This window comes from Rhinoderma darwinii, chromosome 10 (genome assembly GCF_050947455.1).
Source record: "Rhinoderma darwinii isolate aRhiDar2 chromosome 10, aRhiDar2.hap1, whole genome shotgun sequence".
In the NCBI taxonomy this organism is placed as follows: Eukaryota; Metazoa; Chordata; class Amphibia; order Anura; family Rhinodermatidae; genus Rhinoderma; species Rhinoderma darwinii.
In genome coordinates, this window is record NC_134696.1 from 31,251,272 (window position 1) to 31,272,801 (window position 21,530).

Below are 21,530 nucleotides of genomic sequence, written 5' to 3' on the forward strand. Positions count from 1 at the left end.
CTGACAGTGAATGTGATTTGAGACTTTTACATTAAATAATCCTTGTTTTAGCAGAAGAAAAGTGACATTAGAGACTGTTTGCATTGAATTGTTTGCTGCATCACAACTGCTCTTTGTTCCACCCCCGCCCACTTCAAGGCGGGAAAGCAGAGAATCTGCCCAGCAACAGCAATTAACCTCCGGTTACAGACCACTACAGTGGAACCAAAGTTCTTACCTACTGTTGCAGTGGGGAAGGAGAAACCAGCCGTAACCACCGGAAGTAGATGGGTGCCGCCATCTTGAAAAGTACAGAATCTGAGTCACACCGGCCGCTTATATTCCAAAAAGACAGAGAAAGAGGTTCCAGCTCCAGAACAGTGAGTACCACTGAGAAAGTTTTTACAATTCAGCTTAAGTAAAGATGAACTTATCGCATCAGTGAGCACAAATAGGAGACTTACTACACATTCTGCTACTGAGCATCCCGTTGCTAGGGGCAACGATAGGAATTCATATTAGAAATGTCTGACGACAGCGATAATGGCTCCCCCAGCCGAGGTGGATCACCCACCACAAGGCATATGATGCCACTAACCATGCCGTACTATTTTGGAGCACCCTGGCTCCCCCGCTACAAAGGTGAATCACATACCCTGAGAGAATTTAAAGGGAAAATGCTTGCTATGTTCCGGTTATATCTAGTGTCAACAGAACAGAAGGTGGAAATTCTCGCTGCATTGTGAGAGGTGAAGTCATGGCCTCATTCAGAAAGAAAGACCGTAGAACAGATTCTTGAAAGACTACTGGTCACCTTTGAAACCAGGACTGTATCAGAATTGAAAATGCACAACAGCCCAGTGAGTCCCTCAGAGACTATGCTTTATCCCTACAGGGGGCCCTGAGGGCCGTTATACATGTGGACCCACGTGAAGCACAGAATGCAGATAACGCACTGCGGGAGCCGTTTATTGAAGGAGCTGCAACAAAGTATCTGAAAAGTCAACCAAAGATGCTGTCAATCAACATCCTGAAAGTACATTCCTGGATTTTAAAGAATTGTCCATCAGAATCCTGGGGGTAGAACCCAGCCAAGAAGCAACCAAATTTGCCACATGTCCTGCTAACTGTTATGGAGATGCTAAGCTCATGTGTCCTGTGTCTCCAGGAAATAATCTCATTGCTGCACAGGGTGCACAAGTACAGATTCCAGTTGCAGTAGCTGATTTAAAGGACCAAGTCGCAATCCTGACCAAGAGCTTGGAGAAGGTGTCATAAGCTTGAACAGTTAGAGATGCGTCCTCAGCCAGAGTGTGAGTCCCCACAGCATAGGAGTCGTCCTACTGACAGTCCGAGCAAGGGATACTACAGGAGATCTGGAAGATTGCCTACAGACCGGTTTGATACTCATGGAAGACCCATCTGCAGACACTGCCACAAAAGTGGTCATGTGGAGAGAGAGTGCTGGCGGTCAAAAGAGACATCCCCTGAGGCCAAGGACGGTCCCTCGGGTGGAAGAACACTAGGTCCAGAAGATCCAAATTTGCTGACCAGGTATGTCGGGCCCCATCCATTAGTCACCATCCACATTAATGCGGTTTGCCTTACAGCTCTGCTGGACACTGGTTCGCAAGTCACCACCATACAGAAAGCCATGTTTGAGAAATACTGGAGCAGCGACCTATTGATGCAGCCACCAGAAGTTTGGCTGAATGTTATTGCCAGCAATGGTCAGACAGTACCCCTGCAAGGTTACTGGGAACCCACCGTTCAAGTGGGAGAGACTAACCTAACACAGCAAGGTGTGATCGAAGTAAAGGTCCATGATGAAGACCTGCCTCCAGTGGTGCTCGGGATGAACATCCTAAGAAATTGTTATGGGGAAATGCTAGATGCCCTACACCGATCCCTGCCAACAGCTTCACACTCTGTGCAGAAAGTAATCCAACAGACTATTCGTGTGCTGTGCGCTCAGCAGAAGTTTGCCAACGTCAGAGGAGAGCTCTGCCGTGCCCGCATCAGAGATGTCCGTCGAGTGATCCTGAAACCGGGTGCCGAAACCCTGCTGTGGTGCCATGCTCGCCGAGGGATACAAGGCCAAGACTACCAAGCCTTAGTAGAACCCCTCCATCTTGAAGAACATCCTATGGTGCTTGCTGCAAGAAGTTTAGTGACCGTTTCCCACGGAAAGGTACCCATCCGCCTCTTGAATCTGAGTGACATCCCTGTGGAATTAAAGAAATACTACTCTGTTGCCCAGTTATTACAGGTCACATTCCAAGACATTGTGGAAGTTCCAACAGTTGCTGCCCAACAGTCCACTCAAATACAGAGTACACAAGAAGAGAAGTCAACTACACCATGGTGGTCAGAAATTTGTGTTGGGGATATTGCCACGCCTGCTGAACAAATTGTAGGGGTATTGGAAGTCTCAAGAGAATACCGTCAGGCCTTCAGTAAACATCCCTTGGACTTCGGGAAGACCAGCATAATGAAGCACAATATCCCAACTGGCTCTCATCCTCCAATTATAGAGAGATACCGGCCCATACCACCCACTATGTACCAACCTGTCAAGAAGATGATAAAAGAAATGAAAGATGCCAATGTGATTCGGGACAGTCACAGCCCTTGGGCTGCACCTATTGTCTTAGTCAAAAAGAAAGATGGCAAGATGCGATTCTGCGTAGACTACCGGAAAATAAACAATATAACCCACAAAGATGCCTATCCTCTACCACGCATAGAAGAGTCCTTGACTGCTTTGGGAAAAGCTGCTGAATTCTCCACCCTGAATTTGACAAGTGGGTACTGGCAGGTACCTATGGCCCCAGAAGACATTGAGAAGACAGCATTTACCACTCCCATGGGCCTATTTGAATTCAATTACATGCCCTTTGGACTCTGTAACACACCTGGAACTTTTCAGAGGTTGATGGAGCGCTGTCTGGGCCACAAGAACTTTGAGACTGTTCTGCTGTATTTGGATGACATGATCATCTACTCTAAGTCCTATGAAGACCACCTACAACATCTGGCTGAGGTCTTCCAGGTTCTCATTAAGCATGGCCTCAAGGTGAAACCCTCCAAGTGCCATCTGCTGAAGCCACAAGTCAACTACTTGGGACATGTTGTTAGCTCTGAAGGTGTGTTGCCTGACCCAGAAAAGATTGCTGTTGTGAAGGATTGGCCTACTCCCACTACAGTAAAAGAGGTGGGAAGTTTCCTGGGATTCGCAGGTTATTACAGGCGCTTTATACCTTATTTCGCCCAGATTGCAGAGCCTCTACAAGAGCTTCTTAAAGGACACTCAAAGGAACATCTGAAAAGACAAATTCCTATTGAATGGACTGAGGATCAAGAGATTGCCTTCCAGCTGCTGAAACAGAAGCTGATTGAGCCACCCATCCTTGGTTATCCAGACTACAGTCAACCTTTCTGCCTCTACACAGATGCCAGCAAGAAAGGTCTTGGAGCCATCCTGACCCAAATGCAAGAGGGAAGAGAACGTGTAATAGCCTTTGGCAGCCGAGGGCTTAAGGGGACTGAACGAAATGACCAAAATTACAGCTCCTTCAAATTGGAGTTCCTCGCATAAGTATGGGCTGTAACCGAGAAGTACAAAGACTACCTCGCGGCAACACCATTCGTAGTCTACACAGACAACAACCCCCTGGCACATCTGAACACAGCCAGGCTGGGAGCCCTAGAGCAAAGGTGGGCATCTCGTCTTGCAAACTACGACTTCGTGGTCAAGTACAGGACTGGCAAATCCAATGAGAACGTGGACTCATTATCCCGGCTGCCAACTGATGAAGTACCTGCTCAGAATGAAGAAGACTGGGAAGAAGTAGAAATGCCATCCTTCTACACCCGCTTCACCCAGCAGAACACAATCACCATCATGGGGAAAGGACTCTGCTCCCAGCAACAGAGTTAAGAATCACTCCAAGAGAAGGAGCAATGGATTAAGCTTCAAGCAGAGAGTCGGGTGATGGGAGAGCTGCAAGATTTTCTCGTCCGTAGAAGAGTACCTGAGAGGCTTCGTCGTGGCAATGCAGACCCTGAATTAATCCGTCTCTGGAGACAGAGGAGACTCCTCTTCATGAAAAAAGGTCTGATGCTACACAGCACTCTGGATCCCATCACTGGTGACCGTCTACATCAAGTAGTAGTACCCCGTCGAGATGCAAGAACAGTACTAGAAGCCTACCATGACAGATCAGGACACTTCGGTGTACAAAAGACAGAAGCCACAATCCGCAGACGCTTCTATTGGATAGGAATGCGTGAAGATATTGAGAATTGGTGCAGAGAGTGACAAGCTTGTGCTCTAAGCAGAGGTGAGAAACATGATCAGAAGGCTCCATTGCATCCCATCGTTAGTCACCGACCTTTGGAGATCGTGGCCATAGATCATGTCAAATTTCAGCCTAGCAGATCTGGATACACATATGCGATGACCATCATCGATCACTACACCAAGTTTGCGGTGGCAGTACCTGTCCGAGACTTGACAGCCAAAACCACTGCAGCTGTCTTCTGGAAAAACTTCATGCTACCCTACGGATGTCCTGAGAAGATCCTGACTGACAGAGGGTCAGCATTTGAATCTCCGCTATTCCAAGAACTGTGTTCTTTCTACAGTTGTCAGAAGCTCCGTACAACAGGCAATGGCCTCTGTGAAAAGATGAACAAGACGCTCATAGAAATGCTGAGGACTGTGCCATCTCACAGGAGGGCTATTTCTCCCGATTACGGCAATACCCCATATGTGGTAATAAACTGCTGACTGGACTCACGGCAGCGCTCAGAACAGAATGAGCACCATTTTGATTTTGAAGCACAGAGTTTGCAGGAATGGTTTTCGGTGCCATGTCGCTTTTGCAACGCCTTGGAGCGACCAAAAGAGTGGAAACCCCCCAAAAGTGACCCCATTTTGGAAACTACACCCCTCAAGGAATTTTTCTAGGGGTATAGTTAGCATTTTGACCCTACAGATTTTTGCAGAATTTTGTGGAATTAGGATGTGAAAATGAAAATCTACTTTTTTCTGAAAAACGTATACATTTTTAATTTTTACAAGAAATAAAGGAAAAAAAGAACCACAAAATTTGTAAAGCAATTTCTCCTGATAACGGCAATACCCCATATGTGGTAATGAACTGCTGATTGGACCCATGGCAGCGCTCGGAAGGGAAGGAGCGCCATTTGGATTTTGGAGCACAGGTTTTGCTGGAATGGTTTTCGGTGCTATGTCGCGTTTGCAATGCCCTAGAGGGACCAAAACAGTGAAAACCCCCCCAACAGTGACCTCATTTTGGAAACAACACCCCTCAAGGAATTTTTCTAGGGTTATAATGAGCATTTAGACCCCACAGGTATTTTTCAGAATTTATTAGAATTAGGCCAAAAAATTAATATCAACATTTTTCCACTAAAATGTTGAATTTTTTGATTTTCACAAGGGATAAAAGGCGAAAAAGCACCCCAACATTTGTAAAGCAATTTCCCCCGAGTACGGCATTACCCCACGTGTGGTCATAAATTTTTTTCATTAGAAAGTAATTAACCCCTGCAGGACTGATCCATTTTTTTTGCTTTATTTTTGTTTTTCACTCCCCGCATTCCGAAAAGCCATAACTTTTTTCTTTTTCTGTCAATAGAGTGGTGTGAGAGCTTATTTCTTGCGGGAGGAGTTGTAGTTTCTATTGACACCATTTATAGTACCATAAAATGTATTGGGAAACTGAAAAAATAGAGCAATTTTTGGCGTTTTAATTAATTTTTATTTTTTATGGTGTTCACCGTGCTGCGAGTTAAATAAGACCACACACCCCCTGTAGATGATGCCCCACATCCCTGTAGATAATGCCATAGACCCCCCCTATAGATGAAGCCACACACAGCCCCCCTATAGATAGTGCCACACACTCCCCCTGTAGATAGTGCCACATACTCCCCCTGTAGGTAGTGCCACATACTCCCCCCCCCCCCCCCCCCCCTCTGCATAGAGTCATCGTGGCTCTCTCTATGAGCGGATTCATCGGCCAGGCGTCAGCAATGCTCTGGCCGGGGATTCTGCTGCAGGAGATACCCCTGACGCCACTGCTCTTATATGGACAGTGAAGTCATGGGCTGCAACGCTTTGGTCGGGAATTTCAGCGCTCCAAGAGGAGCCCCTGACTTCATTGTCCATATATGGACAGTGACATCGTCAGTGGCTCCCACATTGAGCGGAATCACCGGCCTGTCATCGGCAATGCTCTGGCCGCAATAGGAGGTGACCCTGACGTCACTGCCCTTGTATGGACAGTGAAGTCATGGGCTACTTCTGGAGCCCCAGAATTCCCAGCCAAAGCGTTGCTGATGCCCTGGCTGGGTATTCTGCTCATAGGGAGAGCCCTGACTTCACTATCCATATTAGGGCAATGAAATCAGTGGCACCTCCTGCAGCGGAATCCCCGCCAGGGCGTCGGCAACACTTTCGCCGGGGATTTCGCTCCAGGAGGAGTGAATGGCCGAGCAGGAAGTGGAAAGTTTCCTGCTCTGCCATACTATTCAGATACAATTGAATGTAGAAGTTGCTGAGACAAGTCCCGAGACAGTAATTTTCCGGGACTGTCTCTGTAAATTTGGTACAATCCCAGCAAATTCGGGACAGTTGGCAAGTATGTATATGTGACTAGGGATGTCACGATACCAGAATTTGGACTTCGATACCGATACTTCGTTTAGTATTGCGATTTCGATACCAATTTCGATACTTTGCCAACAGTAAAAAAAAAAAAAAGTTCTTCCGTTTTCTGATGTGAGGCGCGAAGTGTGATGAATTTTGAATGCGCCTCACATTAATAGTAATTAATCCCATCCTGTTTCCCAGTCATAATGGGTTAATGTGCGAGGTACATGATGGGGTTAATTACTATTGATGTGAGGAACATGGAGGTTAAATTCATCGCACCTTGCGCCTCACATTAATAAGTGAAAGAAAGCAGTGTTTATTTCATTTTTTTACAGCGTACACATCATAAATGATGCAAAAAAATTGTTGTGCGCGCCATTACCGAATGTGTATATGTATTGAGACTTATTTTAATGTTTATTGTAAAAAAGGTGAATGTGTATTTTTTTTAAATTTAACAATACTTTGTTTTTACTTTTATTTTTAAATCTTTAATGTACTGACATATATCAGATATGTGCCAGTATATTAGCCTGTGGACAGATAGCACACAGACATATATCAGATATGTGCCAGTACATTAGCCTGTGGACGGATAGCACACAGGCTGTTGTTAGGACATACCTCAGTATGCCCTAACAACAAGAAATATGGTAAGACAGCCCTGTAGTCCGTCAATAGACCCTGGGCTGTCTGCCCATATATGGTATGTCCCTGGATCGCGTCACAGGAATTCCCTGTGACGCGATCCAGGGGCATCCCCCCTTCTCATTTTCTCCTGAATGCTGCAGTCCGCTGTGATCGCAGCATTCACGGGAATAAAGGCGGAGATGAGAGGTTTCTCTGATCTCCGCCGTTATAGAGTGGGGCTGCAGCTGTGTAATACAACCATTGCCCCGCTCCTGACAGGAAGTGCGCGCGCGGTCAGCATGAGGTGATGCGGCTGGCGCTGCACTAATGAGCGGCGGTTCAGGCTCCGAGGACAGAACATGCGGGTGTTTTGTAGTGCGCCCGCCATGTTCTGTCTTCAGTGCTGCAGATCATTAGTGCAGCGCTGGCCGCATAGCATTATCCTGACCCCGTGCAGTTGCCAGGACTCAGGAGCGGGGCTGTGGCTGTATTACACGGCCGGTGCCCCGCTCTCATACATTCATGTATTACTATACTTAGCTGTGCGGCTGCGCAGCTCAGTATCGAAATACAGGAAATAGCGGTATCGAACCGTTTAGGGATGCACAGTATCGAAACAGTATCGAAGTTTCGATGCATCGTGCATCCCTATATGTGACAGCGTCCTGAATCAGAGAGTGGCATTTCAAAAAGAAGTATATTAGACTTCGTTCACATCTGTGTCTGGGTTCTGTTCTGATGTTCCGTCGGAGCTTCCCATCAGAACGGAACCCTGACTTAGACAAACGGAAACCATAGGTTTCCGTTTGCATCAGCATTGATTTCAATGGTGATGGATCCGGTGCAAATGGTTTCCGTTTGTGTCCATTGTGCAAGGTTTCCGTCGTTTTTACTAAATGAATATCATAGTCGACTACGGTATTCATTCCGTCAAAATGACGGAACCATGCACAACAAAGACAAACCGAAACCATTTGCACCGGATCTGTCACCATTGAAATCACTGGTGATGCAAACGGAAACCTATGGTTTCCGTTTGTCTCGGTCAAGGTTCCGTTCTGACGGGAAGCTTCGACGGAACGACAGATAGGAGCCCTGACGCAAGATGCTGTGGTAATGTGACATCATAGGTATGCTGTGGTGTGGTGACATCATAGGTATGCTGTGGTATGGTGACATCATAGGTATGTTGTGGTAATGTGACATCATAAGTATGCTGTGGTAATGTGACATCATAGGTATGCTGTGGTATTGTGACATCATAGATATAGTGGAATTTCAGCTGGGTGGAGTTCTACCTCTAACAGTCAGTGTCAGAGTTCAGTGGGTGAGCATATTTTCCCAAGTGACCTGAAAAAGACTTTAAATTGTTATATTTTGCGACTTGAAAGAATAATATTTGCCTTTTTAAAGGCACTGGAAACCCTAAAAGTGCCGCAGCAATGAAGCTAAGTGGTAAGTACCATGGAAATTTTTATTCTCATTATCACAAACATTGAATGATGGAAAGTGAAAACCGTGTTTTAAACACCATGTAATTTCTTACAAACTGATAATAGTGAGTGGGGGGTTTGAAGGACTAAAAAATAATTTTATGTTTTTATTTTGCAACTTGATATAATAAATATCACATATTTTGCCTTTTAAAGGTGTTACAGAAATAAGTACATTATAAGAAAATTCATGATAGATGGATGGATGGATGGATGGATGGATAGATAGATAGATAGATAGATAGATAGATAGATAGATAGATAGATAGATAGATAGATAGATAGATAGATAGATAGATAGATAGATAGATAGATAGATAATTCCTGTAATTCTGGATCCTATAATCCAGGTAGACAGATAATCCGGCACTTCTTCCCAGCATAGAACTGAAATATATTGTAAATTTCATATAACGTGATGTAGGATATTATTTGTATTACAGTAGCGTAGTAGCACTTAACCTTACAAATAAGCATTATACATATTTCAATGACTGTACAACAGTTTAGAATATCTGATGATCTGGCACCCAACCTATTAAATATATATTGTCTCTATTTTGCAGACATCCCGGTTCTCTCAGTTCCTGTGGTTTGTCTCTTACATTTTGTGAGAAGTTGTCTATGGAAGATTGGCAAATTCCGTAAACTTAACGTCACTGAGCCTCGCATTCACATCAAAAGACAAAAAAAATTCAAGAAAAAGTCAAAGCATGTGAGGAAACAAGGCCGACAGCCGGTGGATGTGACAATTAATATGCCTTCATGTGACAAAGTCACCAAGATAAAGATCCTTCATCCACACATACAGGATCCCAGGCAGAACCCGCATGTCATAATCGATATGCCGGACTATAACCAGGTGGATATACCATCAATCCCTGAAGACATCATGGAGCCTAAAGTGTCCTGGCTGCAACAGACATGGCAGTACACTACCAGCAGACTGAGGTGGCCCAATTTTATATCCAACATGTGGGCAGCAGCATGGTACATGATCAACCAAACCGTAACCAGCATGGTGATCTCTTCAAACATGCTCGCTTTCTATGCACAGTCTCAGCTACAAAGTATTACATCCGGAGCTGGTGACACTCGTTGCCCATCACCCAGTGACGATCTGGAATTTTATGATGCTCTGGAAGAGGGAACTCTAGAAGTGACTCTGCAGTCCAATCTGAATCCGCCTTGATCTGTGTGATGCTCATCTACGGAGAGGCTAATGGGGGACAAATGAAGAGATGACGTGGAAACCATCAGCATTCTCCATGTCTACCTTCTCATGTGCACATATCTTGTGATTAAAGAAACTACGAGAACTATTTTGTCATTGTTATGTATAAATATAGGAGTGATGAATACAGCTTGGGAGATTAGAGGAGTCTGGGAAAGCAGGGTGAGCCAGTATTAGTGCCAGTTCACATGGAGATTTTTGTCAGAAAAATTCCTTCAGGATTTTTTAGGCAGATTTTGAAGTGCAACCGGTTTTGGACATTTTTTTGAGGCAGGTTTTTTCCAGGCTTTTTTTTTTAATAATCAAATGCTAAAATTGAGGATGGTTTCTAATAAAACAAAACACATGTCATAAAGCGCTGAAGTCGAACTGAGCTTTCTCTTTCTGCTTACCATTGATTTCAAAGGAGGTTAAGAGGCAGAAACCACTCTAAGAATAGGGCATGATGCTTTTTGTTTCTGCGAGCGGACAAAAAACGCCTTTACCTTCTATTGAAATAAATGGAGGTAGATTTGGAGTGTTTAATTAGCGACATTATTTCTAGTGTATCCTGTTATCTCTACACAGTCTTCACTGGTAGAGGCAGTAACTTTTACATAATAAAAAATTGATTCACTTAAATTGAGTATTTCAGTCACAAAATATTATCACCCTTCCACTCGATAGGTGATAAATGTTAGATCGGTGGGGGACCGACCGCTGCCAGGAGGCGTTGAATGGAGGGCAGGTCAGGCATTTGCCATGTTGCTCCATTTAAAGTCTATAACACTGACTGCAGCTGCCGAGCCTCCTGGCCGCGGGACTTGCAGCTTGTGGGAATGGCGGAAGCAGGACACTTGTTTTGGTGGGGGTCCCAGCAGCCAGACACGCACTGATCTAAGGCCCAGTTCACACAGAGATTTTTGATGCGGAGACCACGTTAGAATTAGCTCCAAAAAACATCTGAAAACCGCCTCCCATTGATTTCAATTGGAGGCGGAGGAGTTTTTTTCAGAGGCGGCTTTAAGCCGCTTACGGGGAAAAATAGCAGCATGTTCTTTCTTGCTGCGGTTCCGCCCTTTGAAATCAACGGTAGGCAGAAACAGCTTTTTGTGCTACGTTTTTGCCCACGGTCCTCAATGGCTGCGGGCGAAAAGTGCCACAAAAACCTTGGCAAGAAAGTGCAGGCAGGTCAAAATCTAGCGCAGATTTCTTCTGCCTGCAAATTATTCTGTGAACACGGCCTTACAGTTACCACCTATCCAGAGAATAGGTGATAACTTCTTGCGGCCGGAATACCCTGTTAAAGGGGTGCTATGGTTTATATATAATAAGTCGATGTCCACCGACCCCGACCCCCTGTCCCTCCGCCACCACACACCCGCAAGCAAAATGTAACAGCAGGGGGTAGGGAGACGGATAAGTGAGCCCTAATCTACCCGCCACTCTGTCCCTGCCTACTTGCAACGACCCGCCCTAGGCGACGGGGTACAACTGGGCGGCGGACCCTGCGCTCAGTAAGTGCACGACAAACACGACAAACATACAAAGGAACACAAGCAAGGAAAAGGGGCCGTTGCCCACGGCAACACCGTGAGCAACCAGAGTGGTGAACGAGCCGAGTCAAGCCAGGAGTGTGCGAGGTACAAAACGAAAAGCAGAAGAGTAGTCGGTAAGCCAGGGTCTGTATGGAGCAGGATAAAAAATAGCAGGAGCTGTAGCTGGGCCAGGAAACCACAAGGAAAGAATCACAAGCACTGAGGGACAGGAAGTGCAGGCTTAAATAGACCGAGGGCGGGAGCTAGCGGAGTCTGGCCAGGTTACGATAGGCTCTCCCACTCCTAAGCCTGCCAGCCTGAATGGTGGAAGCAGGAGTCAGTCTCAGGGATGTATTCTCAGGTGCTGACTGATTAGTTCTGGGAGTCAACCCCGAAGCTGTGCCTGGCAGATCCTTTACAGTACCCCCCCTTTTATGAGGGGCCACTGGACCCTTTCTAAGTGGACCTGGCTTACTGGGGAAACGCAGGTGGAACCTCCTGACCAATACCCCAGCGTGAACATCCCGGGCGGGTACCCAAGTCCTCTCCTCGGGCCCGTATCCTCTCCAATGGACCAGGTACTGGAGGGAGCCTTGGACCATCTTGCTGTCCACCTCGAACTCCACCCCCTCCGGGGTGAGGATGGGAACAGGAGGTCTCCTCGAGGGAGCCAAGGACGGGGAGCAGCGTTTGAGGAGGGAGGCATGAAACACGTCGTGTATCCGAAAAGACGGGGGGTAACTCCAGCCGGAAGGAGACAGGATTGAGGACCTCAATGACCTTATACGGCCCAATAAACCGGGGAGCAAACTTCTTGGACGGAACCTTGAGACGCAAGTTCCTAGACGACAACCACACCAGATCCCCGACCATAAACAGGGGGTTAGCAGAACGTTTTTTATCAGCCTGAGTTTTTTGTACGCTCTGGGACACCTCTAGGTTTTTCTAAACCTGGGCCCAGACTGTGCACAGTTCCCGATGAACGACCTCTACCTCGGGATTGTTGGAACTACCAGGTGAAACGGAGGAGAACCGTGGATTAAACCCAAAATTACAAAAAAAAGGAGAGACCCCTGACGAGTTACTGACCCGGTTATTAAGGGAAAATTCGGCGAGGGGAATGAAAGAGACCGCTATTGAAAGAAAGAGACTGAAAGAGAATGAAAGAGACTGCGATCGCTATTATAATACACTGCAATACTTCTGTATTGCAGTGTATTATGCCTGTCCGTTTAAAACGGACAGGCATCTGCTAGGTCATGCCAGAGGCATGATCTAGCAGGCATTCGCTCCATGCAGACCTGGGGGCCTTTATTAGGACCTCAGCTGCCATCGGAGACACTGACACTCGGCGATCGTATCGCCGGGTGTCGGTGGGAGAGAGAGGGAGCTCCCTCCCTCTCTCCAAAACCACTCAGATGCGGTGCTCGCTATTGAGCACCGCATCTGAGGGGTTAAACGGGTGAGATCGATACTAATATCGATCTCACACGGCAGAGCAGGGACGCTCCCAGCCCTCAGCTACCTCTGGCAGCCGAGAGCAGGGAGATTTGACAGCTCCCTGCTCTGTTTCCTTTAGTCCGATGCCGCGACGTAAAAAGTCTATGGCATCGGAATAAGGCCCGTTAGTGACTGACGTAAAAAGACTATGGGCCGGTCACTAACGGGTTAACGTACCATAAATTTTTTTATTTTATTTATTTTATTTTTTATGGTGTTCACCGTGCTGCGAGTTAAATAATGGTATATTGTAATAGTTTGGACTACTACGGACATAGCAATACCAATTTTTTCTGGTTATCTGGTTGCTTACAGGCAGATAATGTCTCACTTTATCACTAGGGCTAGGCGATATGTTCTGACCACTACTGGTAGCGTAAAAACCAGCGTAGATAGTGCCACACTCACTGCCCCTTGGAAAAGGGTGCTCCTCACTGCGTCCAGTAGATATTGCCCCATACTACTTCCTGTATATAATGATGCCACACACTGCTCCCTGTAGATGATGCCACAGTGCCCAGTGTTTAGTTCCACACATTACCCCTAAAGATAGTGCCACACAATTCCCCCTGTAGATAGTGCCACATACTCCCCCTGTAGATAGTGCCACATACTCCGACTGTAGGTAGTGCCACACAACTCCTCCTGTAGATAGTGCCACACAACTCCCCCTGTAGATAGTGCCACATACTCCCCCTGTAGATACTGCCACATACACCCCCCCCCCCCCCCGTAGATAGAGCCAAAGTGGCTCTCTATGAGCGGATTCATTGGCCAGGCGTCGGCAATGCTCTGGTCGGTGATTCCGCTGCAGTAGGTAACCTTGACGTCACTGCCCTTATATGGACAGTGAAGTCATGGGCTCACTCCATGAGCAGAATCCCCGGCCAGGCGTCGGCAACGCTTTGGCCAGGGATTTTAGCGGTCCAGGAGGAGCCCCTGACTTCATTGTCCATATATGCACAGTGACGTCGTCAGTGGCTCGCTCTATGAGCAGAATCCCCAGCCAGGCATCAGCAATGCTTTGGCTGCTGTAGGAGGTGACCCTGACATCATTGCTCTTGTATGGGCAGTGAAGTCATGGGCTACTCCTTGAGCCCCGGAATCCCCGGCTAAAGTTGCTGACGCCCGGGCCGGAATTCTGCTCATAGAGAGAGCCCTGACTTCACTGTCCATATAAGGGCAGTGACACCTCCTGCAGCAGAATCCCCGGCAGGGCGTCGGCAACGCTTTCGTCGGGGATTTCGCTCTAGGAGGAGTGAATGGCAGAGTAGGAAGTGGAAAGTTTCCTGCTGTGTCATCGTATTCAATTGTATCTGCGTCCGCAGATAAAATGTAATATAGCGGTTGCTGGGACAAGTCTCGGGACAGTAATTTGCCGGGAATGTAAATTCGGGACAGTCACGGCAAATTCGGGATAGTTGGCAAGTATGTATATGTGACAGCGTCCTGAATCAGAGAGGGGCATTTCCAAAAGAAGAAGTATATTAGACTTAGTTCACATCTGTGTCAGGGTTCTGTTCTGACATTGCGTCGGAGCTTCCCGTCAGAACGGAACCCTAACTGAGACAAACGGAAACCATAGGTTAACGGATCAATTGAAAATAGTTTCCGTTTGTCTCCGTTGTGCAAGAGTTCCGTTGTTTTGATGAAATTAATAGCATAGACGACTACGGTATTCATTCCGTCAAAATGAAGAAACCCTTGCACAACAAAGACGAACAAACAATTTGCACCGGATCTGTCACCATTTAAATCACTGGTGATGCAAACGGAAACCTATGATTTCCGTATATGTCTCAGTCAGGGTATGTGCACACGATAACTGCAATTACGTCTGAAAATGCAGAGCTGTTTTCAAGGGAAAACAGCCCCTGATTTTCAGACGTTTTTTGAGCAACTCGCGTTTTTCGCTGCGTTTTTCACGTCCGTTTTTGGAGCTGTTTTCATTGGAGTCTATGAGAAAAACGTCCAAAGAAGTGTCCTGCACTTCTTTGACGAGGCAGTCATTTTACGCGTCGTCGTTTGACAGCTGTCAAACGACGACGCGTAAATTACAGGTCGTCGGCATAGTACGTCAGCAAACCCATTCAAATGAATGGGCAGATGTTTGCCGACGTATTGGAGCAGTATTTTCAGGCGTAAATCGAGGCATAATACGCCTCGTTTACGCCTGAAAATAGGTCGTCTGAACCCAGCCTCAGGGTTCCGTTCTGACGGAAAGCTCCGACGGAACGTCAGAACGGAACCCTGACACAAGATGTGAATGAAGCCTTAGTAAGTTACTATATATACTATTACAAAACCAATGCTAGATTATTTTAGAAAAACCCCTTTAAGGTTTAAAATACCTTCGGCATTAAGGGGTTAAGGCCCAAACTAGGCTGTGTCATTAAGGGGTTAAAAAAATATTTTGGGTTATAACGAATAAACCTGTTTAGTCATGAAATAAGAGAAGAAACATTTCAATAAAAACCTTATTTCATATTCCTAGTGAATCCAACAATGTACACAATGGAAAACAATGCACTGGAGCAATATTGTCTAATTTGTGTATATTACAATAGTTATTCTTTTTATTGAATGCTTTAAAAAGTTAGATAAAGTTAGAAAATTTTAAAAGAAACTTCAGAAGAAAGGATTAGTAGTCATCAATGAACTATTACCCCATTGATACGGAGCACTGAGTCCCTTTTACTGCAATTGGAGATTTCCAAATGATGCTGTGCAACACTGACCTCTAGTGGTGACATCAATACTCTGCATATAGAGAAATATTGTAAATCAGTTTCATCAGGTTTATATTATACTGTATTACAATAAAGCACCTGCCCTATGTATCTCATTGAGAAAGGAAATGACAATGTAAAAGCATAAAGCAGCTATAATGTACAGCACAACTTTGCTTCATCAACCCTAAACAACACTGTTATCCTCAAATTGTCCTAGCATATAACTCTAAGGCTGGATTCACATGAGCGTGGCATTTTTGCGCACGCAAAAACGCGGCGTTTTGCGTGCGCAAAAGCCACTTAACAGCTCCGTGTGGCAGCATCATATGATGCGCGGCTGCGTGCTTTTCGCGCAGCCGGCATCATTATGACACTCCATTTGGATGTTTGTAAACAGAAAAGCACGTGGTGCTTTTGTTTTCATTCATCCTTTTGACAGCTGTTGCGCGAATCACGCTGTTCGCACGGAAGTGCTTCCGTGCGACATGCGTGGTTTTCACGCACCCATTGACTTCAATGGGTGCGTGATTCGCGCAAAACTCCCAAAGAACGGACATGTCGTGACTTTTTTTCAGCGGACTCACGCTGAGTAAAAATCACGCACATGTCTGCACGGCCCCATAGACTAATATAGGTCCGTGCAACGCGCGTGAAAAACACGCGCGTTGCACGGACGTATTTCCCGTTCGTCTGAATAAAGCCTAAGGGTATGTTCAAACACACTAATTACGGACGTAATTCGGGCGTTTTTGCCCCGAATTACGTCCGAAAAATGCGGCTTGAAAGCGTTGACAAACATCTGCCCATTGAACGCAATGGGCTGACGTCTGTCTGTTCACACGAGGCGTATATTTACGCGCCACTGTCAAATTATGGCGCGTAAATGGACGCCCGCGTCAAAGAAGTGACCTGTCACTTCTTGGGGCGTAATTGGAGCCGTTATTCATTGACTCCAATGAAAAGCAGCGTCAATTACGTCCGTAATGGACGCGGTGTTCAAGCGCCTGCACATGCCGTTACGGCTGAAATTATGGGGATGTTTTCTCCTGAAAACATCCCCGTAATTTCAGCCGTTACGGACGCTGTCGTGTGAACATACCCTTAGGCTGGGTTCACACACACTATTTCCGGACGTAATTCGGGCGTTTTAGCCCCGAATTACGTCCGAAAATGCGTCTCAAAAGCGTCGGCACACATCTGCCCATTCATTTGAATGGGTCTTACGATGTTCTGTGCCGACGGTCATTTTTTTTACGCCCCGCTGTCAAAAGGTGGCGCGTAAAAAATACGCCCGCGTCAAAAAAGTGCCTGTCACTTCTTCAGACGTAAATGGAGCCATTTAGCTCCAATTACGTCCGTAAGATGCCTGCACATGCTATTACGGCTGAAATTACGGTGCTTTTTTCTCCTGAAAACAGCACCGTAATTTCAGCCGTAACGGACGATGCCGTGTGAACATACCCTTAGGGCGGATTTACACGAACGTGATATACGTCCGTGCAACCCGCGTGATTTTCACGCGGGTCGCACGGACCTATGCAAGTCTATGGGGCAGTGCAGACTGTCCGTGATTTTTGCACAGTGTGAGTCCGCTGCGTAAAACTCACGACAGGTCCTATATTTCTGTTTTTTTCGCGCATCACGCACCTATTGAAGAGAATGGGTGCGTGAAAATCACGCACGCCTCACGGAAGCACTTCCGTGGGACGCGCGTTATTCGCGCAACAGCACAAAAAGAATGAATGGAAACAGAAAAGCACCACGTGCTTTTCTGTTAACAAACATCCAAACGGAGTGTCATAATGATGGCGGCTGCGTGAAAAGCACGCAGCCACGCACCATATCAACATGACACACGGAGCTGTCAACTGCCTTTTGCGCACGCAAAACGCCGCGTTTTTTGCCTTAGGCTGGGTTCACACGACCTATTTTCAGGCGTAATGGAGGCGTTTTACACCTCGAATTACGCCTGAAAAGATGGCTCCAATATGTCGGCAAACATCTGCCCATTTATTTCAATGGGCTTTACGATCTACTGTGCCGACGACCTGTCATTTTACGCGTCGCTGTCAAACAACGGCGCGTAAAATAACAGCCTCGTCAAAGAAGTGCAGGACACTTCTTGGGACGTAATTGGAGCCGTTTTTCATTGAATCCAATGAAGAACAGCTCCAAATTACGGCCGTAATGGACGCCTCGCAATTACGTCTGAAATTCAGGAGCTGTTTTCTCCTGAAAACAGCTCCATAATTTCAGACGTAAATGCAGTTATCGTGTGCACATACCCTTAGAATTTACATAATGTATGAAGCCACAAGGGCATAGCTATACGGGGTGCAACACAGCTCATGGTGCCTGCAGGGGCCCTGACACAAAAGACACCAGTATTATAAATGGCACATGCTATGTGAGGACCCTGTAACTGTTTTGCATTTGGGCCTAGGAGCTTCAAGGTAAATGTCAGAACAGCAAATGTAAGAAATCTATGTCTACTATTTATGGAATAACTGATGATGTAAGCTGTCATATTGTGACATCATAGATATGCTCTGGTATGGTGACATCATAGGTAGATATGCTGTGGTATGGTGACATCATAGGTATGATGTGATATTGTGACATCATAGGTATGCTGTGGTATTGTGACATCATAGGTATGCTGTGATATTGTGACATCATAGATATAGTGGAATTTCAGCTGGGTGGAGTTCTACCTCTAACAGTCAGTGTCAGAGTTCAGTGGGTGAGCATATTTTCCCAAGTGACCTGAAAAAGACTTTAAATTGTTATATTTTGCGACTTGAAAGAATAATATTTGCCTTTTTAAAGGCACTGGAAACCCTAAAAGGGCCGCAGCAATGAAGCTAAGTGGTAAGTACCATGGAAATTTTTATTCTCATTATCACAAACATTGAATGATGGAAAGTGAAAACCGTGTTTTAAACACCATGTAATTTCTTACAAACTGATTAAAAAATAATTTTATGTTTTTATTTTGCAACTTGATATAATAAATATCACATATTTTGCCTTTTAAAGGTGTCACAGAAATAAGTACATTATAAGAAAATTGATGATAGATAGATAGATAGATAGATAGATAGATAGATAGATAGATAGATAGATAGATAGATAGATAGATAGATAGATAGATAGATAGATAGATTAGATAGATAGATAGATAGATAGATAGATAGATAGATAGATAGATAGATAGATAGATAGATAGATAGATAGATAGATAGATAGATAGATAGATAGATAGATAGATAGGATAGATAGACAATTCCTGTAATTCTGGATCCTATAATCCAAGTAGACAGATAATCCGGCACTTCTTCCCAGCATAGAACTGAAATATATTGTAAATTTCATATAACCAGATGTAGGATATTATTTGTATTACAGTAGCGTAGTAGCACATAACCTTACAAATAAGCATTATACATATTTCAATGACTGTACAACAGTTTAGAATATCTGATGATCTGACACCCAACCTATTAAATACCTATTGTCTCTATTTTGCAGACATCCCGGTTCTCTCAGTTCCTGTGGTTTGTCTCTTACATTTTGTGAGAAGTTGTCTATGGAAGATTGGCAAATTCCGTAAACTTAACGTCACTGAGCCTCGCATTCACATCAAAAGACAAAAAAAAATCACGAAAAAGTAAAAGCATGTGAGGAAACAAGGCCGACAGCCGGTGGATGTGACAATTAATATGCCTTCATGTGACAAAGTCACCAAGATAAAGATCCTTCATCCACACATACAGGATCCCAGGCAGAACCCGCATGTCATAATCGATATGCCGGACTATAACCAGGTGGATATACCATCAATCCCTGAAGACATCATGGAGCCTAAAGTGTCCTGGCTGCAACAGACATGGCAGTACACTACCAGCAGACTGAGGTGGCCCAATTTTAAATCCAACATGTGGGCAGCAGCATGGTACATGATCAACCAAACCGTAACCAGCATGGTGATCTCTTTCAACATGCTCGCTTTCTATGCACAGTCTCAGCTACAAAGTATTACATCCGGAGCTGGTGACACTCGTTGCCCATCACCCAGTGACGATCTGGAATTTTATGATGCTCTGGAAGAGGGAACTCTAGAAGAAGTGACTCTGCAGTCTAATCTGAATCCGCCTTGATCTGTGTGATGCTCATCTACGGAGAGGCTAATGGGGGAGAAATGAAGAGATGACGTGGAAACCATCAGCATTCTCCATGTCTACCTTCTCATGTGCACATATCTTGTGATTAAAGAAACTACGAGAACTATTTTGTCATTGTTATGTATAAATATAGGAGTGATGAATACAGCTTGGGAGATTAGAGGAGTCTGGGAAAGCAGGGTGAGCCAGTATTAGTGCCAGTTCACATGGAGATTATTGTCAGAAAAATTCCTTCAGGATTTTTTAGGCAGATTTTGAAGTGCAACCGTTTTTGGACATTTTTTTGAGGCGGGTTTTTTCCAGGCTTTTTTTTAATAATCAAATGCAAAAATTGAGGATGGTTTCTAATAAAACAAAACACGTGTCATAAAGCGCTGAAAACGAACTGAGCTTTCTCTTTCTGCCTACCATTGATTTCAATGGAGGTTAAGAGGCAGAAACCGCTCTAAGAATAGGGCATGATGCTTTTTTTTTCTGCGAGCGGACAAAAAACGCCTTTATCTTCTATTGAAATAAATGGAGGTAGATTTGGAGTGTTTAATTAGCGACATTATTTCTAGTGTATCCTGTTATCTCTACACAGTCTTCAATGGTAGAGGCAGTAACTTTTACATAATAAAAAATGTATTCACTTAAATTGAGTATTTCAGTCACAAAATATTATCACCCTTCCACTCGATAGGTGATAAATGTTAGATCGGTGGGGGACCGACCGCTGCCAGGAGGCGTTGAATGGAGGGCAGGTCAGGCATTTGCCATGTTGCTCCATTTAAAGTCTATAACACTGACTGCAGCTGCCGAGCATCCTGGCCGCGGGACTTGCAGCTTGTGGGAATGGCGGAAGCAGGACACTTGTTTTGGTGGGGGTCCCAGCAGCCAGACACGCACTGATCTAAGGCCCAGTTCACACAGAGATTTTTGATGCGGAGACCACGTTAGAATTAGCTCCAAAAAACATCTGAAAACCGCCTCCCATTGATTTCAATTGGAGGCGGAGGAGTTTTTTTCAGAGGCGGCTTTAAGCCGCTTACGGGGAAAAATAGCAGCATGTTCTTTCTTGCTGCGGTTCCGCCCTTTGAAATCAACGGTAGGCAGAAACAGCTTTTTGTGCTACGTTTTTGCCCACGGTCCTCAATGGCTGCGGGCGAAAAGTGCCACAAAAACCTTGGCAAGAAAGTGCAGGCAGGTCAAAATCTAGCGCAGATTTCTTCTGCCTGCAAATTATTCTGTGAACACGGCCTTACAGTTACCACCTATCCAGAGAATAGGTGATAACTTCTTGCGGCCGGAATACCCTGTTAAAGGGGTGCTATGGTTTATATATAATAAGTCGATGTCCACCGACCCCGACCCCCTGTCCCTCCGCCACCACACACCCGCAAGCAAAATGTAACAGCAGGGGGTAGGGAGACGGACAAGTGAGCCCTAATCTACCCGCCACTCTGTCCCTGCCTACTTGCAACGACCCGCCCTAGGCGACGGGGTACAACTGGGCGGCGGTCCCTGCGCTCAGTAAGTGCACGACAAACACGACAAACATACAAAGGAACACAAGCAAGGAAAAGGGGCCGTTGCC

At 45.5% G+C, this 21,530-nt stretch overlaps 1 protein-coding gene and 1 long non-coding RNA gene across 2 annotated transcripts in view; one reads left to right on the forward strand and one right to left on the reverse strand.

Annotated features, from left to right (window-relative positions):
• Positions 1–8,618: 8,618 nt before the first annotated feature.
• LOC142662742 (uncharacterized) lies at positions 8,619–10,098 on the forward strand. The gene is made up of 2 exons (XM_075840968.1): positions 8,619–8,749; positions 9,354–10,098. Exons 1-2 carry the CDS (start codon positions 8,737–8,739, stop codon positions 9,977–9,979), a joined length of 639 nt encoding a protein of 212 aa, XP_075697083.1. The 5' UTR covers positions 8,619–8,736; the 3' UTR covers positions 9,980–10,098.
• Positions 10,099–15,710: 5,612 nt separating this feature from the next.
• LOC142661945 (uncharacterized) overlaps positions 15,711–21,530 on the reverse strand; it is a 60,086-nt gene continuing 54,266 nt past the window's right edge. The window contains exon 4 of the long non-coding RNA XR_012850841.1: positions 15,711–15,798. This is a non-coding gene — a long non-coding RNA (uncharacterized LOC142661945). The remainder of the gene's footprint in view (positions 15,799–21,530) is intronic.